Source organism: Poecilia latipinna, unplaced genomic scaffold (genome assembly GCF_001443285.1).
Source record: "Poecilia latipinna isolate Pla-1442-1.1 unplaced genomic scaffold, P_latipinna-1.0 Scaffold1009, whole genome shotgun sequence".
Taxonomy (NCBI): Eukaryota; Metazoa; Chordata; class Actinopteri; order Cyprinodontiformes; family Poeciliidae; genus Poecilia; species Poecilia latipinna.
The window spans coordinates 248,400-275,293 of NW_015113625.1; the positions used below are offsets into that span (position 1 = coordinate 248,400).

General features: G+C 40.8%; 1 protein-coding gene across 1 annotated transcript; it reads right to left on the reverse strand.

Annotated features, from left to right (window-relative positions):
* Positions 1–436: 436 nt before the first annotated feature.
* LOC106958720 (xylosyltransferase 1-like) lies at positions 437–26,608 on the reverse strand. The gene is made up of 11 exons (XM_015050771.1): positions 26,147–26,608; positions 18,645–19,140; positions 15,895–16,058; positions 15,279–15,481; positions 12,412–12,492; positions 11,656–11,872; positions 11,023–11,199; positions 9,189–9,457; positions 6,543–6,738; positions 5,636–5,972; positions 437–3,833 (listed from the first exon to the last, which is right to left on the reverse strand). The coding sequence occupies exons 1-11, from the start codon at positions 26,438–26,440 to the stop codon at positions 3,511–3,513; spliced, it is 2,757 nt and encodes a 918-aa protein (XP_014906257.1). The 5' UTR covers positions 26,441–26,608; the 3' UTR covers positions 437–3,510.
* Between the last annotated feature and the right edge of the window lie 286 nt (positions 26,609–26,894).

Consider the following 26,894-nt stretch of genomic DNA (forward strand, 5'->3'; position numbering starts at 1 on the left):
ATGTTGAAATTCATTAAAGGATTTGATGTGATGTGAGCCTGTCTGCCATACTTTTTCCTTCCACTCAACCTTCCATTAATATTCCTTGATGTAGGACTCAGTCATCATGCTGATCATGATGAAAAATCTTTTCTGGTGTTATCTAATGAGCTAATTGAATTTTGGGTCATAATAAATATAAATAAACATTTTCTACTTTTGAGTGCCATGAATGAATATAATAATATATAATAACTACTGGAATAATCTGAGGAGCGCCAGCATCAGCAGCTTTTACTTCCACATAAGATATTTAATTATTATTTTACAAATTAGTGTCTATAAAACAAAGATTACAGATTAACAACAAGATGAACTGGTCTACAAAATAAATAACTGTAACATAAGTCATTATGCTAAAGCGTTCAGATGTGATGTACAGAGAAACACATCAGTGTGATTTGTTGTTTTTTATTCAGTTTTCTAAAACAGGAGCACAGCTAAGGCACGACTCCCAGCGAGAAAAGATGGAAAAATGAAAGAACAACAATCCTCTGGGAAATCCAATTAAATCTGGACATTTACACTTTAACTTAAAGTCTGTACATCGTTTCACTTGTTTTTCTGTAATAAAATGAACATCCATCCAGATTCATTCAAATACAGAAACACGCTTCGCTCTGAGCTGCTGCATCTGAAAACCAGTCGGCCTCCAGTTTGGGCCCATTTCCATTTAAATTACCTTAAAATAATGCATAAATAAAACATAAATACATTATGGAAATGAAACAAAGATCTCAAACCCACATTTCCAATGATCTGCTTTTATTTAAACTCTCATGATATTTATTTATTTTATTCTTTTTTCTGTTGAAACAATCAGAAAATCTGGGTTTCTGTTTTCAGGGTTTATCTGATCGTTTTATTTTCCTTCTGAATTCGTTCAGGCTGCAGATCTTAAATTTTTCACTTCAGCTCCAATTTTGGATTAAATCAAAGTGAAAACTTTGAACTTCTAATCAGAAAAATAATTCGGCCTCCTCAGAGTTTCTTTCATTTCACTTAAAACCAACAAAAACAACAAACATGTTTTTTTCTGGAGGCTGTGATTTAGTTTATTGGTTCATTTGCTTCAGTAATTCAGTCCAAAAGGTGAAACTCAGATTTACATGTCAGAGTGATGTATTTCTAGTATTTTTCATTCAATTTTTATGATTATCACAGTTAATAAATAAAAACCCCAAATTCTGTTTTTCAGAACATTTTAAGCAGTCTTTTTCACAGTCATGGAGAAAACGTGACCGATGTTCACCAAACTGAAATCTCCACAAAGAGAAACCACAAGACATAACTTCTAAAAAAATAAAAATGGCTGGTGGAAAATTAAGTGGAAGGAAAAAGTGTGTTAGAAAAAGATTCACATCAGCACGTCTTTTCTCTTCTGCCCATACCAAGTAGAGAGCAGATACGATACAGAAATATGACGGAGTTTTAAATCCTTTGTTAGGATTTAATGCCATATTCTTATTTTCTGAAAATTAAATTTTGGGATTTTATTATTAAATTATAGCAGAGATAATTTGTGAATAAATCTCTCCATCTTTATCTGTCACAAAATTTCAACTTTTAACGGTTTTCAAATTCAAAACATATAAAGAACATCAGATTTTTAAACGTCTATCATACTGTCATCAAAACTTTTACTCATTCCATCATTAAACTTTTGGTTTTGACTGCATTTACATGGTTTGTCCACATGAGGGCGCCCTTTGTAAACAATGAAAAGCCTTCAGTATTCCTATTTAAATCAGTGGGAGCTGTTCATCAGTTCTGTTCAGTTTAAACTTTCTGGTTCAGTTTGTCATGTTGACGGGTTTCACTTTTCAATCCTTCCTGAACTTAAACATCTAAAATGAGTTTTTCTTAGTTATCAAATAAGACGAGATTTAAATCCCAGGATCAGCAGGATAGCGCTCCGGTGGAGTTCAGCCTCCCTTCATTGGGACAGCAGGCCATAAATAAAGACATCATGGCGTCCTGAAGTCTGAGGTCGACATCATTTAATCGTTTCTTCAGCCTTCAGAAACAAAGGCACACATTTTCCTCCGAAGGAGGAAAAATTATTTATATAAACTTTTGAATAAATTAGTTCAGCAGTTCTTAGATGTTTGACTCAGACAGAGAGATTTTTTTTTAAATAAAGAAGATGGATTTCTTCTTGGGTGGCTCACTTCAAGTCTGAAGGATTTTAAAATGGCACAAAGAAAACCTGACGTTGACAGAACAGAGCAGCTGGGGAAAAACTTTAAAGGAGTTAGAAGAATATCCATCAGGAAAGATCAGAGGCGTGGTTTTTAATCTGTGAAAAAATAACAGTTTTAATATCCAAGATGATTCCTCTGCACGTGAAATATCCCTGTAATTCCAACATATAATGAAGTAATAGCATCTGGCCAGCAGGTGGCGATCATGGCAGCATTCTTTGCTTGTTGTGTGATACAGCAGCAGTTCTTCATGTTAATAAATAATGTGGAAACGCTCCAGCAGGAGGGCTGGGTGGCCTCCTGCTGTGAGAAAACGGTTTATTACGCCCAGATCAGGATTTCTACTGCGTGAAACATGGAGCTCAGTGTTTTCCAGATCAGGATAAGTATGGAAAAATTAAAATATGGAAACGTTGGTATTCCCAGATCCCAATTCCCTAAAGTACACAGTACATATTTCACCTTTGAACTCTAAAATATTGAACAATTAACTACAGATGCTGCAATTAACTCAAATAAAAACTTCACTTGAAGTCACACTTTGGATTTAAAACTGGCTAAAAAACAACAGAAACATCAGAACAATTTGTTTTTGTTGGTTTTGCATAAATGACAAGCAGCAACTCTGCATCTAGGATCCAAATAAGAAAAAAAAATCATTAAAAATAGCTCTGGAAAAAAAAACATGATTTTTCAGGGGGAAAGAGAGATTAAAATATAAATGTTATAAAATTACAGTAACTGTTGGCACTGTGGTCAGACTTTAATTATCTGAAAGCTGCAAAACCGTCACATCATGAACTTCAGTAAAGTTTTTCTTTTCTTAAGGCTCACAGAACATTTTAAATGAAATTATGAAGTTATTTACAGCATCTGGTCTGCAGCTATATTCTGCAGTTTATTTTGAGAAAAGTTTTCAGTGTGGTCACTTACATGTTGGTGCCACCAGGTGGAGCTCTTCACTTAAAAACCCAGTTTTTTTCCATACTTACATCCTGGGAAATACTAGAAATAAATTCCCAGGAATCCTGTGGAAAGGCTGGAGTTGATTTTGGTCTCAGTTCAAACATTAAATAATGTCATAATTAGACTAAACAACTAATAAATAATAATTTTTGTGAACTCAACAACAAGAGGTATGAAGTTCTGGTTCTGACATTCATTGGGCCGTGTTGTCCCAAACCGAACTGGGACCAGACCGGGTTCGGGTCCTCCTCCGTTCCTGCCACCTTCAAATAAATAAATGTTTCCTCCATCCGTCCTGCTGCTACCTGATCCGGCCGTCCGCTCTGGGCGCGCTCAGTTCGGATTTGGGGTCGGGGCTGGCGGAGCTCCACGTGGTGCGGAAGCAGCGCTGCATGACGGGGCAGGCGCTGGGGCCCAGCGAGCAGACGTCCGCAGCGGCCCAGTGGCCCTCCAGGAGCCCGTCCAGCCAGCGGCGCAGCGGCGCCCCCGTCAGGCCGGAGTTGGCCTCGGCCTCCTCCACGGCGCGGAGGCTCACCGGCAGCCGCAGCACCGGGTTCAGGCCGTGGAAGCTCTGCTCCATGTAGGAGTTCCTGGGCGGGCCGGCGTGGAGCCGCAGCGTGTCCTCTGGGTGGACAGGGGGACAAGCAGGACATTCAGCTTCTAGGCACCACAAATCTGGAACAAACTTCCAGAAAACTGAAAAACTGCTGAAACAATGACTTCCTTCAAATCAAGGCTGGAACCCTCCTGTTTAGAGCTGACTTTGATTAATAATCAGTGGAATACTGATCTACACATTCGATGCGTATTCATGTTTTTGGCACTTGTTAAATGTAATGTTTGTTCTCACTTAGAGACTGCACGATGTTTTTGTGACTTTGTGTGTTTTTATGATGTTAAGCACTTTGAACTGCCTTTTTGCTGAAATGTGCCACACAAATAAACTTGATTGATTGATTGATTCAGAAAACAAGTTTAAGCTGTATGTATTAGCTGTATGATTAGGGGCAATGTAGCTTCCCACATTTCTTAGCCGGTTTTCCACGGCTCCGTCCTTCAGCTTCCTGACCTGCGGGGCTCTCTGGACTCCATGATGCTAAGGGCATCATGGAACAAGCTTTTTAAATCTTGCTCTTTAAAAACAGAACGGCTGCATTTAGTCTGACATTAATCTGCACTGAACGGATGTCGTCTCAGTTACTAATCAGGTCACTTCAGAAACATTTGTTGCTCTGGATTTTTATTTAGAGCAATCAGAGTAAACGGAGTTGATGACAAATACACACCACACTTTTCAGATTTTTGGTTCTGGAAACGGATAGCTTTGCATCAGCTGCACTCTGGTTGTCACATAACAAAACGAGGGGGACTTTTTATTTTATGAGTTATGTAGAGCTGTTTGGTTTGAGTTTTGTGGAATCAGTAATCCTACTTTCTGATTTTTTCTTGAGTTCAGCTGTAGATGGACTCTGTTCAGGCTGAGAGTTAAAATCGGTCTTCAGTTCAGCAGCTTCTTTCTGCCTGACTAACGTCTGTCTGGTCTTTAAAAAGTCCTGCAGTTATCTCTGGACCGCCAGCTGGGGTCAAACAACGAGGGGGGTAAATCAGGCAGAGGTGATCCCGCGTCGCCACCGAGCGCCAGGATGGACGATATAAATACATCTGCTGCCGACAGCTGAGGCTGCGGCGTGAAGTTTGTCTGAGCGGCAGCGGCTCGTCCAAACCGTTCAGACATTTTCATTTACAGGTCATGTGACTTTCTGTGTGAAGTTGGACCAACCACATTCCTCCAATTAAATGAAATTGCCCAGCCAGCATACCTAGGTGGGCCCCATATGGGGAAAAGGAGGGCAGACGATATGGGCCCCACATGGGTTTGCCCATATAAGCCCCATGTGGGCGGTGCCCCTACATGGGGCCTATATGGGCAAACCCATGTGGGGCCACCATGGAAACTGCGGACAAACCCATTTGGGACCCATGTTGTCTGCCCTCCTTTTCCCCATATGGGGCCCACCTAGGTATGCTGGCAGGGTGGTGTCAAACATTTTCATTTGTGCCTCTATCACCTTAAAGATATGAATAAATGTTTTCAGACATCAAAGGTCAACCTTTCACAAAATCAAACAAATCTTGTCCCAATCAGCTGTGCTGAAAATATTTATCTGCACAAACATAAAAAGTTATTTATATACATTTTGTTTGATTTTGTGAATGTGACCTCTGGTGACCTGTGGAAACTTTTTTATCTTAATGTAGCACAGTTGGATGACTCCATATTTCCATTTATTTTGTGAATTGACCTTTGATGACCTTTTGATTGACCTTTGATGACCTCTGGAGACATTTGTTCATATCTTTACAATGACAGCGGCACAAACAAACGTTTTTGCAGCACAAAGGTGTGTCAGTGTGTCGCCGCTCACCTTTCTGGATGGGCTGCTGCCGGTGGAACTCAAGCGGAGCGACAACGAAGCTGGTCTGGCCCAGCAGGTTCCAGTGGTGAAGCACTCTGAGCGTCCAGACGCCGGGCCGCAGCGGCGCCGTCAGCGGCGGCCGGTAGTGGGTCACCTCGGCCGATGCGTCCACCAGGATGTCGTAGGTGGCGGCGATGACGTTGGTGGGGTCGATCCAGACCACGGTGGCGGTCAGGTTGCTCTGGCTGCGGCTCCAGCGCTGAACCGCTACCGGCTCGTCTTCGGGCCCCAGCAGGCCGCCCCAGTTCCTGAAGAGCCGCTCCTTCGGGTCCCAGTCCGACCCGACCTGCAACAACACGACCCGGGTTTGGAAATAGCAACTGGGCCAACCACACCTAGCAACGGGGCCAACCACACCTAGCAACGGGGCCAACCACACCTAGCAACCGGGCCAACCACACCTAGCAACGGGGCCAACCACACCTAGCAACTGGGCCAACCACACCTAGCAACGGGGCCAACCACACCTAGCAACGGGGCCAACCACACCTAGCAACGGGGCCAACCACACCTAGCAACGGGGCCAACCACACCTAGCAACTGGGCCAACCACACCTAGCAACCGGGCCAACCACACCTAGCAACAGGGTTAACCACACCTAGCGACGGGGCCAACCACACCTAGCAACAGGGTTAACCACACCTAGCAACGGGGCCAACCACACCTAGCAACTGGGCCAACCACACCTAGCAACCGGGCCAACCACACCTAGCAACCGGGCCAACCACACCTAGCAATGGGGTTAACCACACCTAACGACGGGGCCAACTCCGCACTAAGAGGATTTCCTCCCAGCAGCTGGATGAATCACTGTGAAGCTGAGGTGGAGCTCAGACTGTGAACGCGGCTCCTGACCTGGATGTGCTGCAGCCGGTTGCTGCTGTGGGGCTGGCTGGCCAGGGTGAAGTGGTCCCTGGGAGCCACCCAGGTCTCCAGCGTCTCCATCTGGGTGGAGGCTCGGTTTGTGGCCACGTGGCGCACCAGGTAGCCCTGGAACTGGTCCGACAGGAAGTAGGCGTGCACCGACGTCGGGTGGCTCATGGCGGCGTACCTAAGAGACAAAAGTGGATAAATGTTTCTTTGTGTTTAATTACGGGGAAATTATATGATAGCTGATCATAAAGAGCAATAATAAGGCCCTGCAGCATCTCCTGCCGTAAATAAAAACATAACAGCAAGGATGAAACATCTTCAAAACAAACATGAACATATCAGTTTCTCAGGGGCCACAATTTATTTATTTTTAAATATAAAATAATTTTAGTGTGAATTATTTTCTTTTTACCTGACCAGTAATACATTAACAAGTATTTTAATTAAAATGACCAGAAAAACTTTCAAAGTTGTACAGCTTCCTTACTTGTTGGTCAAAATATCCATTTCAGTTTTTTCCCTACAACAGAAATGAGATCTGGGTTTGAAAACCCCTCACTGTACTTAACCCATTTTAAATACAGTGAGGTGTGATTAAGTCTGTTTTTGAGTAAAAAGTCACCAAAGGTTTGAGCTCTGCTTATTATGACATTAAAATCAAAGCAAAACAAAAAAAAAAAACTTGGTTCATAAAACAAAAACACCTAAAAGTTTCTATGCAAGACATAAATTTGTTGTTGAAAATCTCATTTTATCCATTCCTGAACTCTGACCAGAGGCCACAGAAAACTACACGGAGGGCCACAGATGGCCCCCGGGCCACACTTTGGACAACCCAGGCCAAACTGATTTCATTTCGGCCCGCATCAAAGTCATGAACGTCCTGTAAGGGCTGGTTTTGGTGAACCCACAGCAAACTGTTAACTGTTAGCTTTCAAACGAAAACTGATTTGATTTGACTGATAAAATAAAATTTAAGAAAACGGCTATTATCTCAAAGTTCACTTTGTGTAGACGGCCACATAAATAGCTATGGTGGCTGGATTGGCCCGCGGGCCTTGAGTTTGACACTTTGGACACCCTGTGATGGGGGATCCCGACCAGAAGCTAATGCTGTTTCAGAACCCCTGATCTAGCTAAAATCATTCAAAAACATGGTTTTAATTCTGGAGTGGAGGAGGGAAAGGCAGCAACTGAAGGTGTTTCCAGATGAATCGCTGCTGCTGCTGGAGCTGCTGCTGAGGGAAACGACGCGGCGTTTCCAGCCAGCCGCTGCTGCTCCTGCAGCGCTGCCTCCACCCTGCCTAACCACCAATCCCCACCCAAACCAGCAACAACAGCCTCCTTGTAGCGGTGGGTCTCCGCCTGCAGCGCACACAGAAACCTTGAGTGGGCAGAGACTGAGGACTGCTTATGCTGCAGAACAAGCGCGCCTTATCTCTATATTTAATTTGGAGCGAATAAACTCGGCCTGCGGTGAGTTTAGTGGAAAGATGCGTCTCTCCGTTTCCCTGGAAACTGGAACAGCAGCTTCTCTGAAACCACTGATTCTACACAGAATCTGTGAATCTTTATGCCGACTCACAAAAATATGGGATTTTCCACAAGCTTTTCCTTTCCGTCAGCAACTTCATGGTAGAAAGTGTGAAGACAGTGAAACACAAAATGATTTATGGCATTTAAAGCAATTATTTATTTAAATTTAGATGATTATGTCTCACAGCCACTGAAGAAATCCTCTAAAAGAAATCTTACACCAGATTTGTTGTCAGTTCATCGCTAAACACGCTGGCTGAATCCAAAATATTACTAGAAAATTAAGTGGAAGGATGACATGGGGTCGAAAGTAAAGTCAATTCAGCACCAATTTGCTACATATACAAAGTATGAAACAATTAATAATGATTAATCACTTATTAAAATAATCATCAACTAATTTAGTCACTGATTAATTCTTAACTGGAGCAAACAGACTCATAAAAGGGCATTTACTGAAAAACCCAACATATTCAGAGCTGTAATTATCACTATTTTTTAAACCAGAACTCCTCAAGTTACATAGTTTTAGCTTCACCTGGATCAAATTCAAGAAATTGCTTTTTAAGCAATAAAATGTTTTTTTTTCTTATTTAAAAACGTAATTGAATTTTTTACTTATTTGCATCTTTTAATGTATTTCTGATGCATAAAAAGGTTTACGTGGTTGAAATGAAGCAAAGCTCAGAATGGGTCTCTGTCTCTTTAAAAACTCCTCTTTCTGAAGCTCCGCCTCCAGGAAGTCATCCCAACATGGATCCTTTATTAACCCTTTAACATCGTTTTCACCACAGAGAAGTGGCTCCTATAATGAGCTCAGAAGATGTTTGCTAATTGTTGCTGGCTAGTCTGAAGGAGCTGAATGGGGGAGGAGCTTTGCCTCGAAGGTGTAGCTACATCCATCTAGGCGCTTTGCACATTTAATGGTTGCCATGGAGATGAAAGGATTCATTAAACATGCATGAAAGAATCAAGGAAAAACTCCAGGTTTGTTTCTGATGCAGGAATAAAAAGATAAAATAGTGGATTTAACATGATGCTGCCTGGATAAATGAATATTTGTATGTTTGTGTTTTTGCGGACGCGGCGTACCTGCAGCTGTTGTCGCCGGGGTGTCCCTGCAGCGATCCGGCGGCGCGCGCCAGGCCCATGCGGGCGAAGGCGTGGTGGTGGCTGAGCGCGGCGTCGGACAGGCCGGAGACGCCGTCCGTCTGCTGGTGGAAGACGTTCTCCCAGTAGGCCTGCAGGCCCGGCGTGTCGGACGGGTACGCGCCGAACAGGAAGGCGTCCAGCTGGCTGATGATCTCCTGGCTGACGCTGGCCTCGAACTTCCGGGCGAAGAACGTCGGCCTGGAGGCCTGCTGCGGATCAACAGCCAATAATTCATCATCCACATTAACACTTCATCTATTTTTTATCCTTATTTTATGTCAGCGTGTGCACATGTGTGGTCGAGAGCATGACTTCCAACCCCGACATTAGAATAAAACCTCAGCGGCTGCCTGGATCCAAAAATACCTGCAGCAGCCTCCAGAACCAGAACTCCTTATAGAACCCGTCCGCAGATGCTGACCTCAGATCTGCCAACGCAAACGCTCCGGAACCGCCTCAAAGCGGCGCTGCTAATTTGTGAATACGCGTCTATTCTGGGCTCCTCTGCAGGATCGGTTTCATCCCAGAGAGAACCACTCTGCCTCACCGGGTCGGAGCAGAACTTCTTCCTGATTTGGTCTTTTTATAGATTTTTTCTTTTTTTGTTGAATCATTGAATATTTGGACAATTATTTCCTCTGTGGAGCTGGAAGGATTTTTTTTCTCTTACTTTTTTACCCTCAAACAGTTGTTTTGATATGTAACCATGGCAACAAACGACTTTTATGATATTTTAATTGTGTAACTGCTTGTAACTGTTGTATAAACTTTGCTGCCTCTTGGCCTGGATTCCCTTGGAAATGAGGATTTTAATCTGAATGGAACTTTTCTGCTGAAATAAAAGTCAAATAAAACTAAATAAATAAAAACAAGGTGTTGTTTTTACAACCAGCAGCTGATTAGCATCTTAAAAGCTCCGTAATATCTGAACTATACAATCCATGTGTTCCCTCTGTCACAGGAAGGATCTTATCCCCTCCTCACTACTCCAACATCTTTCTGCCCAGAGATTTAAAGAGGAGTGGCAAAGGCAAAGGATGCGGATTAGCACATCTAGCTAACGGATGATGTCTTCCAGGACGTTCCTGTGGAACATCGTCTCTAATGTCCAGTTTTGAACTGTTAGCTGTCATGAAGCCGTCATACAGAAACAGTATTCAGTCAGAAGCCCCTTCAGAATCACTGGAACACAGACTGCATTGTTTAAATTTATTCACGTTTTCTTCTATTTAAACTAAAAATTACTTTTCATTTTTTTAACTTGAATTTAAATGTTTTTTAAAATTACTTTAAAAATAATTGAAATGTATTAATTTAAACATTCTTTAATTTAAAAATGTGCCAAATTGGCACATTTATAACCTTATATATTCTATTTGTAATTAATTTGTTATTGAGCATTTTAAACTTACGTTGCAGCAGTAAAATAATAATTTTTACTTATTTACACATTTAATTGGACCATTTTAGTTGATTAATAAGGAATTTTAAAACTTTCTATTTAAATAAAGATGAAAAAGTTAGCTTTACAGATTTATTTTACATTTATTTTTAGAGAAATGACAAGAATGTCCTATTTCTGTCAAAATGGGAAAGACCAGAGAACCTGATGTAGAAATTATGTGCCAGAATAATTAGTAAGCAGTCTCCATGGCAACCATCAGGCCCTATTTACATGCTAACTGGCTATTTGGTTAAAATAAATAAACATTTATTCTGTGTTTGAAGCGACTGAACTTGGCTTGACGGGCGCCTCCAGGTGAGGCGGACTCACCTGGAGGCGCGGCAGGTCAGAGGGCTTGAAGTCGTTCGGAGAGCAGCCGCACCAGTCCACTATGTGCTTGTACTGGCACTTGCATCCCAGTTTGCGGTTCCAGTTGGTGAGCCTCAGGTTGTTGTCCACCATCGTCTCACAGTGGATGCTGTTCTCCAGGACGGTGTGGAAAAACGACTGAAGACAGAAGAAAAAACGGTTTTACAAACAAAAAGAAGAGTTAGTTCCTTCCTTCACCAGATGAGGGCGCCAGTCAGCACAGTCAGCAGATTAACATCAGGAGAAGAAAACTGTTCCTCTGGTAAAGAGGGAGAAGCAAAACAAACCAGACAAGAATCTGTTTGGAATTTAGATAATATTTTATTTTCTTCAAAATTTTAAATGTTAATTTGCACTTTGTAAAACATATAATAAATTATTAATACTTAGTTTTAATTAAACTTATTTTTACAATTGTATTTGGATAGTAAACTAAACACATTTTTAGGATTACCAATATAAAAACTGTATTTTTTTCTCTACATTCTTTATTTTTTAAAATAATCTACAAATCCTGATTTTTAAAATTTAAAACATTTTCTTTTTAATAAAAACTGAATGACAAAAAGCAGCGTGTTGTGTCTGTGTGTCTACCTCGGCCGGCAGCAGCGTGTAGCTGTAGAACCGCTTCATGTTTCTGACCAGATCGTCCTGCGAGTTCACGACGTAATCCACAAACGGCCGGCTGAGCAGGAACCAATCAGAGCCTCCGTCCACCGACACGCCCTCCGGGATCTTACGGTCTCCCAGGCGCCACATGTGGGTGTCGCACTCGTAGAAAACCCGGTCCAGGCCCTGCTTACGGATGAAACTGGGACAAAGCCGGTTTTAACTCCCAAACGTTAATCAGACCCTGGATTCATGTTTAACTCAGTGGTCTCTAAACCTTTTGTTTCACATGCCAACATCTTAGAAATGAAATACTTTTAAAACATTTCTACCTGCTCAACAATAAACTAGACCTAACATTTTATTTTAAACAATACAGTTTTTTTTTTACTGCAAATGGATGTCAATTATTGTAAATCCAAAGCTGAAAAAAGGTTTTGCATGTTTGATTATTAATAGTAAAGCAACCAGTTTGCAAATTCTGCAAAAAACCCCCCCCAAAAAAACGACTTTAAAAGACAAAAATAGTTTTGTACCTAAAAATGATCGTAAAAACATTAAAGGTTGTTTCCTCAAATTAAATGTAAATAATCTCCATTTGCAGGCCGGACTTGTGTTTTGAAAATGTATTTAGGGCCACATAAAATCACTCTAGGGGCCACAAATGGCCCCTGAACCGCACTTTGGACACCCCTGGTTTAATGAAGGTAAAACAACTGCAGACGGCTGCTGCGTTCTTACCGAGCGTTGTCTCTGCCGTGAGACTTGATGAAGTTCATGTTGCGATGTTTGGAGAGAAACGCCACCAGCTGGTCGTTGGTCCTGAGGAGAACAACAAATTTACAAATTAGTAAAAAAATGAAAAAGCATCAGAGATTTCACAGCTGCAGGTTTTTATGAAGAAACAGGGGGAGGATTTCCAGGTCTCTGCTCCACCAGAACCAGAACCAGAACCGGAACAGAGTTACTGCGAACTGAGCCTTTTCCTCATGTCGTTTATATGGAGGACAGAGTCTGACATAATTTAGCAATAAACATTTAAATAAATAAATGGCTTGATAAAGTAATTCATGCGCCAACATTTAATCTGAAATATAAAAATAAGAATTTTCTCAACTTATTTGATTTTCCAGCTGTCCAGGCACCAGTCAGCACCATCCGTCTGGACCTCTGTTGAATTAGGTCAATATTTACATAATCACTTGTTTTATGTTACATATTTTTATTTAATCATCATTATTTTTGCAAAAATAAGTTTTAAATTTGAAATTAAAGGGTTTTAAAATAATGTTTTGTTCAAAAAAGCCAAATTTTGTTGATTTATTGATTTGCAAAGGCAGTAAATCTAATTGTTGCTTTGTTTGAGCGTCAGTGGCTTCGTCCTGGGACCAGCCGCTGCTCTGTGTGTGCTTATGGAACAGGAAGTCGGCTGCAGCTTCCTATGGACGAAGCACTTCCTGCTCTGAAACCAAAACAATCTTCCAGGGAAGTGTGAGTTTCCTTGTTTGGTCGCAGCTGAACTGATTTATTTAATCGGCTGCAGAGCGAAACGCAAAGAGGAAACGGAAAACTTTGACAGATACGTCAGAGGCCGGAGGCGTCGGCGCCACCTGCAGGATCGTCCTGATTACATCCCACTGCAGGGATGTGGCTCTGCTGTGTTGGTTCTCCACGGAACGGGAATTCCCTGATTATTTCTCTGATTTAAGGTCGGGAAAATAAAAATTAGAGGAAAAAGAACAACAGAGCAGTAAGCCAAAATTGTACCAACATTTAAATACATTTTGGATTTATAAATGTAAATATGTTTGATACTTTTAACCCATTTTTCTTTATTTTTAAACCTGTTTAATCTTAACGTGTTTCCTGTGTTTTTTTAATGAATGTAGTTTTTAGTTTCTGTGTATAAACACTTTAAGTTTCCTTTGGCTGAAAGTTGCTATATTAATAAAGTTGCTTTGCCTCGTCTTACCCAGAACTCCAGTTTTAGCTCCACCTGCAGTTTTAGCTCCACCTGCTTCAAATTCAGTGAAAAAATCTAAATCTAAAACCGTTTTCTACCCAATTATTAATCAATTAATCCAAAAGATTATCAATCGATCAGCCCTAAACTGCTGGTGTGTTTTAGCTGCAGATGATCAAATTTTCACTAAAGGAATTCTGTTGTTGCATCTTATGCAAGAAAATATTTATTTTCTTATTTAATAAGAATTAAATTGTTTATTTGCATCTTTTGTTGTATTTCCAAATTTGTACAAAAAAGGCTTAAGTAGTTAAATAAATCTGCAGAAAGTGCTAATTTTTTTTATCTGATTAATCACCAGAATAATCGATTATTAAAATAATCATGAGCTGCTGCAGCAGACTAACAAAGTGAAACATTTGGTCCGTTTTCCTGACCTTCGCCTGTGACCTCAGCCATCGACTGATGGTGGCGCCGAAGCTGCGGCTGCGTTATGGATTTTAGCTGGAGGCGGTTCAGACTGCTGACGACCATCCTGTGTGACCTGCTGCTTTTCCGTCATTATGAGGACAAACAAAAAACCCAAACAGAAACGAGGAAACGTTTCCGACTTCAGGAAAAGAGCCGCCTCCAAAATAAAAGAGTTAAACTCAGAAACAGCAGCTGCTTCCACCGAGCAGCAAACTAAGAATCCTGTTTAGTCTCATTTATTTATACTTTCATCTTTTTATGCAAAAGGTCAATAAAATATCCAGATGCAAAAATATTTGTGACATTCATTACAATACATGTTCTTTGACAGTAACTATTCATTACACCCACTTTTTATTGCTGTATTTAAAGTATTTTTTATCCGTGTGATTTAATATTATAATCTTAAATACAGGTTTTTATTAGCTGTAGGCAGAAAATATTCATAATTAACAGAAACACAAACTTAAAAACATCAGTCTGTGTGGAATAATCTATCAAATAATCTTCACTTTGTGAATTGAATTTCAATAAAATTCTAATTTACTGAGCAGGTCTGCACTGCAAAAACACAAAATCTTACCAGGTATTTTTGGTCTATTTTCTAACACAGACGTCTTGATGCACTTAAAATAAGACAAAACTAACTTACAAATAACTTTTTTGCAAGACATAGAAGATTGTTTTACATCAATAATTCTTAAATATTGATAAAAAAATAATATACGGGCAGATTTTTTTCACTTAGATCAAAACGTTTTTCCAACTTTTGAAGTGTAAAAATCTGCCACTGAAGCTTGCAGTTATTATCAATATTAAGTTTCTGTTGAAGTAAAACAGGCTTCTGTGACTTGCAGAAGTTATTTGTAAGTTAGTTTTGTCTTACTTTAAGTGTTCTAAGATATTTGCACCAGAAAACAGTGAGATTTTGTGTTTTTACAGTGCAATTATAGTGGCGAAAATGGAAATCTTTCTAATCCTGTAATTGTTCTTTTTATTTATTTATTTATTGTAGATTTCTAGGATTTCTGAAGTGCTTCTTTTCATTTCCAGTGTTTTTTTATACGGATAAAATCCAAATAAAATGTTTGAAGGGGTTCAGAAAACCTGGAGGACAGAAACTAGATGTTGAGTCGAGAATCAAAGCAGGACATGTTCTGAACGGGCCTTTCACCTGATGGGGTAGTCGGCGGCGCTCAGGTTGATGAAGAAGTCCCAGGACCAGTCGGCCATTTTGAGGAGGTCGTCCATGCTGCGCAGGTACATCGTCAGGAGACTGGCTCCGCCCCAAATGGTCGCCATCCTCCAGGGCGTCACTCTGACGTTGGGGAACCGGTCCGCCAGAGACAGAACCTCTTGGTGGAGGTAATCGGACCTCTGAGATGAACAGAAACCACCAATCAATCATTTATACAGATTTCATAAAATGAACTTAGAGGTGCTTCGTAATAAAAAGCTTGGAGATATTCATTCAAAAAATGACTTAAAAAAGCATGAAAACACTTGGAGCGTTCTCTTTATATTTTTGATTTATGGATCTTTTTCAGCAGACTCCCCCCGGTTCTGCCGGACTCCCCCGGTCCAGCCGGACTCCCCCCGGTTCTGCCGGACTCCCCCGGTTCTGCCGGACTCCCCCGGGTTCTGCCGGACTCCCCCCGGTTCTGCCGGACTCCCCCGGTTCTGCCGGACTCCCCCCGGTTCTGCCGGACTCCCCCGGTCCTGCCAGACTCCCCCCGGTTCTGCCGGACTCCCCCGGTTCTGCCGGACTCCCCCGGTTCTGCCGGACTCACCTGGTCCACGTGGATGTAGTAGAAGTGCGATGTGTGGTAGATGGCCTTGAAGAGCCGGTGGAACTGGCGCACGGCGCGGCCGTGGACGACCAGGACGAAGGCGACGCGGACCGGCGGCCAGCCGGTGGCGCCGCCGTCCCACTGGACGTTTACGTTAGCCTTACCTGGACAGGGAGGAGACGGGGTCAAAGGTCAGTCTGCATCACAGCTATACACTGTAATCACACTGAAAAAACACAAGATCTAAGTAGTTTCTAATATCTTTGTGCACTTTAAATATGACAAAATTACAGATAAATAAGTTTGTAAGTCAATAATTCTTGAATATTAGACAAAGTGCCAGTTTAATTGGGAAAACACATTTTTCCCTAAGTGAAATAATCTGTGGGTGGAACTAATAGTTTTTATCCATATTAAGGAATTATTGACTTAAAACGAGATTCTTTATCTTGCAGAAAAATTATTTGTGAGTTTTGTCTCATTTCAAGTGTATTCAGATATCTGCACTGGAAACTACAAAAAATAATCAGAGATGCAAATGTCACATGACTTTTTGAAAAAAGACAAATATCTACTTTAGTTTATAATTTTCATAATTTTTAAAGAATTAATGTTTTATTTCTTATTTTTAGGCTTAAGGATAATCATAAAAGATGATGGATATTTATTGAAAAAGCACATCGAGTCCAACCTGTAAAACATATTACTGGTACGTTTTGTCTTTCTTTGTTTACATTTGGTGCAAATGTTGCAGGAGAAAAATTTTAAAATGTTTAAAAACCTGCATTTGTTATTACATTTGTATTTAAAATGTTAAAAAGTTATAAAGAGACTTTGTGAAAGGTCCAGTAAATTGATCTTTATGAACTTTAGATCTGTTTTTCTCAGGCTGGAATCTACGTGCTTTTTAAAATAAAAAAAAAATAAAAATAAAAAAGAACAAATTAATGTTTTTAAATTCAGATATAATAATAAATGGAAGTTTTAAACCATTTTTTAGACATTCTTCCAGTATTTACACTGAATTTACACAAAGTAGTGATATGATTTTAGGTCTAATTAGGTTGGAATAGATGTGCTACTTTATGTTGTTTTTATGTTTATCTTTATTCTAACTACTAAAAATAAAACATTGGTTATTTAAAAGTTGCCTTTTTTCTATTTTACATTAGTTTCATGTGGCTGTCCTGAGAGAAAAATTGGGTAAAACGTTGTAAACTGTTTTACTTTGGGGTAAAACCAAATAAAACCTGTGGAAACCGGGTGTAAATACTTTCCTGAAGCTCAAAGCAGAACAAATGCTCTGAGGCGGGTTTCCGTGTTTTAACGGCTGAAAGGTTTGCAGAACAATCGAGCGACCTCCTGGCTGCAGGCCACGCTGGCTCCATGAGCCGAACGCCCTCGACGTGGCCCGAAAGCCTAAAACCGTCTAAGGAATCAGAACCAGCGCCAGTCCTTGGACCTAATGACTACTGTGTCATCAAAGGAAGCTGTAATCATATAAATGAAGCGTGGGGCGGTCCTTACACCGAGCCATTAGGCAGCCTGCGCAGAGTAAGACTACAAACGGGTTGTTTAATTAGGGTGTAATTACCCAGCATCCTCTCTGCATCTCTTCGTACTACAGATCCTGAAAATAGAGCTGCCAACCACAGAGATGGCTCTCTGCTGCTTCTGCTAAAAATGTTCCTCAAACGGTAAATTTAGAGAAGAACGAGGCGCAGCTGGATCTGCGTGTTTAAAACCCAGAGACCCGCTGCCAGACGGTCCCACTGCAGCTGCAACCATCAGTCGGATTAATCTGATTAATCCTCAGGTAATTTAGTAATCTATGTGCTGTTTTTAGTGTATAGTCTAAGAAAGCAATTTCTTAAAAGAGCAACAAACTCAGAGCAGATACGGAGCCAAAACTGTACAAAGTCGATAAAAACACATTTGTCTGTAAATGTTTCCCCAAAACTTCTAAAGCTGCAGTTTTAACTTCGCCGGGAAATAAAATGTTTATTTTCTTAATTAAAAATGAATTTAAGATTCTGTTCATATGCATCTTGTATTTCTAATATTACATAAAATGCTAAAGTCATTGATTGAAAAATGTGACAATTTGTCAGAAGAATCATCAGATTAATTGATTACTAAAATAACAGATGCAGTGCCGGCCCCAGGCAGATGCGTGTTAGGCGTCTGTTTAAGGCCCCCACTCCACCAGGGGGCCACCAAGAGCAAAAAAAAAAATTTCAAAGTTTGACTTTTTTGAGTTTTTTCTAGAACATTTCTTAGTTTTTTTTTTTTAAGAAAATGTTTAACTTTGCAAACTCTGAATCCGGCCTTCAATTTGTTGCAGCCTTATTAGGTTCATTGTAGACGGAAAAAAGGTCGAAATTTCTGCCAAAATATGTCAGAAATTTTCTAGAACAAAACAGGGAAATTTCTGAGTTAAAAAATCAAAAATCTACTAGAAAAAATGTACGAAATTTTGGGAGTAATCTCAGAAAATTTCTAGAACAAACCTGGAATTTTCTGATACTGAAACATCAAAAATGTTTGAGTCTTAAAACAGAACGCTTTGACAATTTTTCTAAAAAAAAATTTCGGAGTATTTTCCAGTAAATTTCTGACTTTTGAGACTCAATATATATATATATATATATATATTTTTATTCTAAAAGATTTGAGATTTTTTCCAGTAAAGTTTTGCCTTTGGAAGCTCTGGACCGGGCCTGGTCGTGCGCCGCAGCCGTGGTTCTGACCTTGGATCGGACAGTAGCGCGGGACTTTCTCCGGCATCAGCGCCCGCTCTTTGTGCTTGCAGTAGACCTCGACGATGCGCTGCCGGCACTCGCGGCTCTTGGCTCTGGACAGAGCGGAAATGGCCTCCTTCCCGCTGATCTCGCACTGCGGCCGGTCCCTGTTGGGCTCCGGACCCGGCGGCAGCGCGGGCGACCCGGGCCGCTTCGTCTGGAAGAAGGGGGCGTCCTGATTGGAGCCCTGAGCCGGCGCCGGGACGGTCAGGATGTGGGTCTGGTTGGGAGCTTTAGGGAGGACCGGAGCATGCTTTAGGACTTCATTTCCCAGCATGCCTTGGTTCTTTTCCAGCTTTCTCTTGCCGTTTGCAGCGGAGAGACGCTGACGCTGCGACCGCGCTCCCAGGTTGCTGTTGCTGTCGATGTCAAAGTCTTTTTGGACCGAGTTCTCGTTGTTGTTGCTGTCGGGGCGGAGCTTTGGACGGTGGGGACGGAGGACATCCTGCAGGCGGAAGGACAAAACATCAGGAAGATAAAAACAAACCGCTAATCCACAGCGACACATCACAGAGATACAGAAGAAATGACTACATTTAGAACAAAAACACTCAGAAATTTTCTATCAAAGACAAGAAAGTTTCTGAGTTTGAAAAGTAGAAAATCTGCTTGCAAAAATCTCAGAAATTTTGATTTTAAACTCAGCAATTGTCTAAACAAAACGTTGAAATTTCAGAGTTTGAAACACTAAAAAATTCAGAAAATTTTGAGAAAAAAAACTTTAAAAATGAAAACATTTAAAATTTTGGAAATTTTCTGAGTTTCAAAAGTAGAAAATATCTAACAGATTAGATTAGAGAAGCAAAATGTTAAGATGTTTTTCTTGTTCAGTCTCATTGAAACATCAGCTGTATAGTTTAACTTTGGCTTTAAATTGTTTCTGGTTCCATGAATATGAATGAAAATGTGGGAAGAGTCGCAGAGCATTCAAAGTGTTTGTGTTCCAGCAGCTCAGCATCGTGACCTCGATGGGTTTCTAATCCCACAAATCGCCCCATTTCTGTCTTTCCCAGAGATAAACGACGCGTTTGAGTGTGTGTGGGAGAAAGCAGCGGTATCAGCTCCGACCACCTGCTCCACAGACAACCTCTCATTATCTCATCTCTAATATCAGCTTAGAGGAATGCATGAGTGCAGAGAAGCGGTGAATATTCCCGGCTCTCCTGGCAGCGCTGTGATTAAAACAGGAAGAGATAAAAACCTCAGGACAAATTAAACTCCCAGGATTTATTCTTCTCCTCCTGAGCTTTCACAACCTGAAACTACAGCAGCTAACATGCTGGTCATGTTTTAATTACTCAGGATGACCAAACACTACAGACTTCCTACCAGTGGCGACCCAAAAAGGGGGCCACAAGGGGGCCATGGCCCTCTGGCAAAAGCCTGGCCACCTCAAATAATCATGCTCAGTTTATACAAACGTACACAGAATACTTTGAAATCTGAATAGCTGAAAAGAAATATAACTTCAAAATTGAAAAAAGAAATGGGGGGCTGGTCTTTATTTGGACACATAAAAGTGGAACCTTTGTATTCATGCGTTTCTGGTACACCCATTAATGTGATGCACAGCACCAGCTGGCGTTGGCTGGTGGTTGACTTTTACTTCAAAAACGATGTGATTGATCACCGTAAAATACCACTGAAAACCAGAAAATGACTAAATAGTGATATTTTAATTAACAAACCTTTTTTGCTGCTAAATTATTGAAGACATGCATGAAGGAGCTCAAAATGTAATATTTAAAGTTTTTAATCTGTTGTTCAAGTACTTCAGTCATCTGATTGGAGCAGAGTTTCAGGAAGTTCTGATAATTCATGGAGCTTCTTTAGAAATGTGAACTGTGGATGCTAACATTAGCACTAGCTGCTACATGAGTAGCATTGAGATGCTATTTTAGGCTTGAAAAGCTTGGCTTAGGGTTAGGGTTCATAACTTGAACATGACAGTCGTCTTTTCCAGCGTCCAATCAGATCGTTTTCTAAGGCAGAAATGAATTAAACCCCATCAGACGTCGCTTGTGCATCAGATTTGTGAGGCTCCCAGAAACACGTGAATACAAAGGTTCCGCTCAGAAAAAAGGCAAAAAAAACCCCAACAAAAACTGTTATTACATTAAAATGTTTTACACATTTCAATTCATAGTCAGAATTGCAAACAAAAAGATGTTTTTAATTGCAAACTAAGAGCTCCTGATAGAAAAGGTATTTCTCCTTCCTTCTCAGAAAGACAAGCGCTGTGTTTTTTCCCAGCATGCCATGCAGCCCTTGGAGACGGTCTGCAGCCAAAATACCAGCGTTTACCTACAAACACATCCGTCTTTCTTCCAACCAGAGTGGGTGTCGTCCTGCTGGGAGACGCTGGCCTCGCCTCCCAGCAGGCTCCCACTGAACGACTTCAGACCCCCTGCTGGTCGACACAAAGGGGAAAAAAATCACAAAACGGAGGAGAAACGAGTCCTGGAGGCAGAAAGGGCAACAAGACGAGAGACGGAGGCTTCAGGGGGAAAGAGTCAACATGGTGGATCAGGAAATAAATGTTATTTATCAAACAATTGAAAAACACCTGAAATATTTTTATTTATGCTAATGAAGAGGAGTCTAGGAACTTCTACTGATGCATTTCATTGTTTCTCTGGGTGTAAATATGATGTGACACAGAAACATTTCTGAGTTTAGGACATATTTATGTTAATCTTTGAACAAAAAAGATAAAAATGTTCAAAGTGAACTGATAAGCCGAGCAGGTTGATGCTCAGCTCTGATTTAGTTTTGTTTTTGATGGTTTATTACAGACAGGAACATTCTAGACAGAAAAAAGGAACATTTCAACTAAAAGAACTAAAAACTTTTTACATTAATCTCAGAAACTCTGGAAAAAATTAAAATGAAAAAAAGCAAAAACAAAACAATTAATCTGGAGATACCACAGATTCCTGGGAACTGAGTTAATGCAATGCATTCTGGGATTCAGAGTTTGTATGAGTCTCTTTTCTGTTCAGTCCTCTAATCTGGTTGAGGCCAGAAAACCTGAGGGGCTGCAGGTGAAACAGAAGATATGTGTGATTTATTTATTTTTTTCCGTCTCTGATGAAACCTCAGACGGCAGCGAGGCGTCGCCTCCAGCTGCAGTTATGAAGTTTGAACCGTCATAATGAGCTCTTTCATCGGACGTACACTGCCGCTCTGTAAGGCAGCGATTCATTAGAAAAGCTCCGACGACGTGTTTGCACTCCGGGACCCTGAAGGTACTGAAAACAGAGCGGTTCAGACTCCGACCTGCAGCTGGAGAACCAGAACCAAACTGGTTCAAATGAGACTTCAGGCCCTCAGGGGCTTCATGTCAAACTCACAGAGCTGCTCTCCTTTTCTACAGGAATCCACATTTTTACCAACATTTACAGAGAATATTTCTCTGGTTGTTAGATTTTGGAGCTGGAATCTGAAGAAATCAGAAACTGACGGCTCAGTAATGATGTTTATGTCTGAGTTCAGAAACACATATGAAGGCTTGGAAATGACGAACATCTTTAAAAATAAAACATTAAGTCTGAAAAACGTGAAGAATTTAACTCATTATCTCAGGATTTTAATTTTAAAAAGTGTTAATTTGTCACATGTATCAAATTAAGTTGGTCAAACTTACTTTATATTCGGTTGTTTAACATTTCAGTTTAATGAGTTTTCTTGGATAAACTTAATTTGTGGCCAGCTGATGTAATTTATGGAAGTTGGATCAACTGTTTCTTTTTCGGTGGAGTTTCTAACATTAAACGTTAAAGCTGCAGTTTGATGCTGACGGCAGATGGAGCATTTTATTTTAAAACGGTCGTGATGTGACGGTGAGACCTGCAGGGATTACAGCAGGGATGTCAGGCTGTTCAGGAATAACCTCAAAGAATGTGAAAAAAACATTAAGCAGCTTTTTAGCTTTCATGTCGGTGTTTGAAGCTGATTCACCAAAAATAGAAAAACAGATTTCCATAAATAAACACTCTTTGTTTTACCTCTATTTCACCTGATATTCAATAAACTTTCCTTAAATCTCTGGTTTTCTCCTGTAGAATAAAACACTAAAAGTGTTTTTCTTTTCGAAACTCTGATTATCTTATTTTCAATTAGGACAAAAATTATTACAGGCAAATTAAAATCTTCTAAGACTAATTAAAGGAAACATTACTCAAAATCAGACTTTGCTTAATTTAAGCTGCTTTTATTTAATTTATTAAACTTGGGAAAGTTTTTTAAAGAAAGAGTGACTCAACTGTATTCTTATTGCTGAGAAGAAACTAAACAATTTGCAATATAAAACCGTATAATACCGACTGCTTTATTTGTTTCAATGAAATATTGCATCTTCGTAACATAATTATCATTTTTGGTGATTTTATTGTATTTGATTATTTCATCCTTTGTTTTGAAGTTTGGATGATTTTTCGCTCCACTAACATCCTGACATCATCGAGTTCATCCAAACGGACGAAAACGTCGCTGCGGTGCAGAAACTGCTTGCATGAAAGTTCAAATATGATACAACAAATATCGCTCCAATGCAATATCAATATATTGTTTTGGTCTAGTCAAATCACAGAGTCTACAAGCAAAACCTGCGTCCAACAGGAAGCCGTTAAACAACAAAACCAAGAATCTTGGAAAACAAATTTAAACCAACAAAACTCAAAACATCGGATATTAATGAAAACATTAAATCTCAAAACTGTTTCATGTAACTTTATTTTATCTGGACTTTCAGAATCAGTTCGCCGGGTTTCTAAACCCAATCAGTGTCTGAAAGTTATTAATCACTAAAGTGACTTCAAAAATATATACAAATGACTTTCAATGAGTAAACAAGTATTTAAGGATTAACAATCTCAGCTTCACTAGGAAGCAGAAATCCCATCAGTCAAACCGGATCGGAAGTAATCCTTTAATCTGATCGGACCCGGCCGTTAGAACAGAATCTGCGTCAGGTTCTGACTTTACCAACAAACCGGTTTCACTTCAAAGCAACTTCAGGACGAAACCAACCGGCCTGCAAACTCAGCCTCCTGTTTTAGCCACTGAGGTAATGGCCTAGTCAAAGTCCAGAGGTGAAACTCAATGTGTCATAAAACTGATGACTGACAGTTAATCTCAAAACAAATCAATGTTTATTCATCAGATTCTGTAATAAAAAGTTCATGCAAACAAAACTCGATCTAAAGAAACATTTTCTGCCTGTTTCAGGTTTTCTAGGAGTTTATTCCAGAGGAGCAGAGAAACTAAACGCTGCCTCGCTTTGCTGCATATGGAGCAAGAAAAGTGTCTAAAAACCTGAAGCGTTTTCACCACAGCTGATCAGAAAAGCATCCAGGCTCAGTGATTTACAGACCGACAGCAGAAATAGTTTATAACAATAAGTCATATTCTAAACACAAACCTGAAAACCTCCACAGTATAAAACATAAATAAACTACAATGGCTCATTTTGTGGTTTTTGGTTTTATAAAACTATTTTCTACCACAAAGAGTCTCTGGAGCAGGAAGGCGTGACCATATATGGACAATCACATTGTTGCTCTTTACGTCTGCAGACGGTTAACAGACTTTTCTTAAAATGAAATATTTTTCAACAGGAATACGTCAAATGTATGTGGGGCCACTTAGCAACAGAAAGGGAACCGGATGAGGTGTTGTTTGTGAGCATAAAGTTTATAAAAATATGAACAACGTTCACACAGTCTGAATGATTCAGATTTAACCAAATTCTGGTTAATATTCAATTTAACATGACAAATACAAAGTGACTCTATCTGTTAGCAATGATTTGCATAAATAATATGCAGGAAAAAATGATTTTAACATTTGGGAATAAAACTATTTTGAAATAAAAGCTGTAAGTGAGTTGCACCAGCTGCTACCTGAACGTTTTTTAAACAGAGATGAGGTTCAGAAATGCTCCATAAAGCATTTCAGCTCATTTAGATCTAAATTTCTCTCACATCACGTCTCCTCTGATAAAACTAGAGCAGGATCAGAGGAAGTGCTGCTGGTTCGAGTCTGGACCCGCCGCCCGTTTCTGCCGGGGGATTCCAGCTCCTCTTCAGCAGTTTGTTGGATACCAGATGCTCCTTCCTGAGCATAAACACACCAACGCACCCTGAACGCCTCACGAATAATCCCATCACTTCGGGTTTCACTGTAATGTCCAGAATATTAATTTACTGTTGGAGAAAATCAACTAATAGAAGCTCTGAAAACAGAAAAGTTTGTGTTCAAACTAATTTTAGATGACAAAGTTAGAATTAAATGCAAAAGTTCAAACAAACAAATAAATATTTCATTTTTAAAAATCAATTTTCTTATCCAGTGTTTATCCAACCCATATAAATAATAATATTCCAACCCTAAAAACTCCGTCTGTTTTTTATTTTTACCACATTTCAACGCCGAACATTCAAAAGAGTCAAGAAGCAAAAAATAAATCATCAAATTAAGAGCAGCAGTTCAGGAAAATCTGAATTAACTTAGAACTTATTTTCAATATATAGAAAATGAGTATAGATTTTTAAATAAATGAATTATCAGAATATGTTTCTGTTATTTGTTTATTCTTTGCTTATTTAGTTTGATGTCTCAGTGTCTGAAGCCGTTTCCAAAAGCATCAAATCATCTGATAAATATAACAGATCCGATCAGATAGTCAGTGATGCTAATGATAATCAATCAAAAACATCAAACAACAGCAAAAGGCTTTCTGAAAGCTTTAAAAATTATAATAAATGGGCACAAAACACATAAAACAAAAAAGATCATATTTCAAATGTGAGGATTTTAAACAAATAGTTCACACACAACACAGGTTATAAAACCATTCAGTCACGTTCAGGTTAATCCTTTAAAATCCAAAGAAACTCAGAATAAAAACTGTCAAAAGTTCAACCTGCTGTTGTGACAAAGATTAAGCTGAAGCTGTCAAGCATGGTGGTGGCAGCATGATGCTGTGGAGAGAGGAAGATGTCCTCCAAGTCCTTCAGTTTTCCACTAAATCATCCGGTTCAAACTGAGCTGCTGTTTCCTCCCCAGCCTGACTCCTGTAAAACCTGCAGCGTTTTAACAATCCGGCCTCGAAGTGGGAAGATCACAGCCTCACTGGGTAATGAAAGGACGGGAAAGTGGATCCCTGCAATAAAAAATCCACCGTATTTTTCCTCTTACAGCGGATTCATGTTCTGACAACACAAACACCTGGAAAACACGATCTGAATCCGCGCTGCAGCACAAAGAGAGCAAAACCTCTGGAAATGTTCCGGCTTAAAAAACAATCAGATGTTTAAAACAAAGACTCTGAATATTTAACAGAACCAGAGAGGCGGCTGGGCTCCTGCCTCCAGGAATAACATGCAGTCTGGCCTCAGAGAGAACAACAGCAGCATTAAACACGCGTGGAAATCATGAGTGAAACCCACCGGCTGCAGCTTGAGTCGAGCGGCCGCCTTCCCGTGCAGCGCGGCGGCTCCCCGCGGCGGCTCGTCCCTCCGCTCCGGCCCCCTCCGCCGGCGCTCCGTGGCGGCTTTGTTGAGCAACCCGCTCCGCTCGTCCCGCTTCTCCCGGCTCCTGGCGCCCGCGTCCCCGCCGGCGGAGTCCAGGCTGCTGAAGTTCCACACCACCAGGGTCTGGATGAGCAGCAGCGCCGCGGCGGCGAGCAGCAGCGCGGAGCGGGAGCGGCGCGCCAGCCGCCGGGCGCACGGGGTGCCGACCATCTCCCTCCGGTTCACCGAGAGCCCCGTCCGCTAAACGCAGACAGCGGGGTGTGAATGCTCCCCTCCGCGGCCTGAGAGGGGCTGCAGGCGGGCAGACAGGAGGAGGAGGAGGAGGAGGAGGAGGAGGAGGAGGGAGGATTTGGCACATGATCGGGATGAGGAGAGAGGACTGGAGGCAGAGAGGAGGCCCTCCTGTGGTCATCCAGGGGTCAGCAGCGCTGATTCTTGAACTGAATGACGTCCTGGGGGCAGAAATGTTCCTGATTACCCCACTTACCCCCCATTTACCCCCCTCCTGTCACACTGCGCATTAATCCAGCATCCAATCAGAACCCAGCAGCTGGAATCATCACGTTATGATTTCCAAAACAAGGTTATTATCAGAGGCGGGAGAAATACCCAAAAGCTGGACTCAGGTAAGAGTAGCGCTCCTTCCAGGGCCGCTCCAAGCCTT

Bases quoted from the DNA above. Each gene is read 5' to 3' on its own strand.
- LOC106958720 (XM_015050771.1), bottom strand. From the start codon at position 26,440: ATGGTCGGCACCCCGTGCGCCCGGCGGCTGGCGCGCCGCTCCCGCTCC. The intron at 12,493-15,278 runs GTGAAAGGCCCG...TGTTCTCCTCAG, and splicing joins GCCGCCGACTACCCCATCAG to GACCAACGACCAGCTGGTGG. The intron at 5,973-6,542 runs GTCAGGAGCCGC...GTGTTGTTGCAG, and splicing joins ACCGGCTGCAGCACATCCAG to GTCGGGTCGGACTGGGACCC.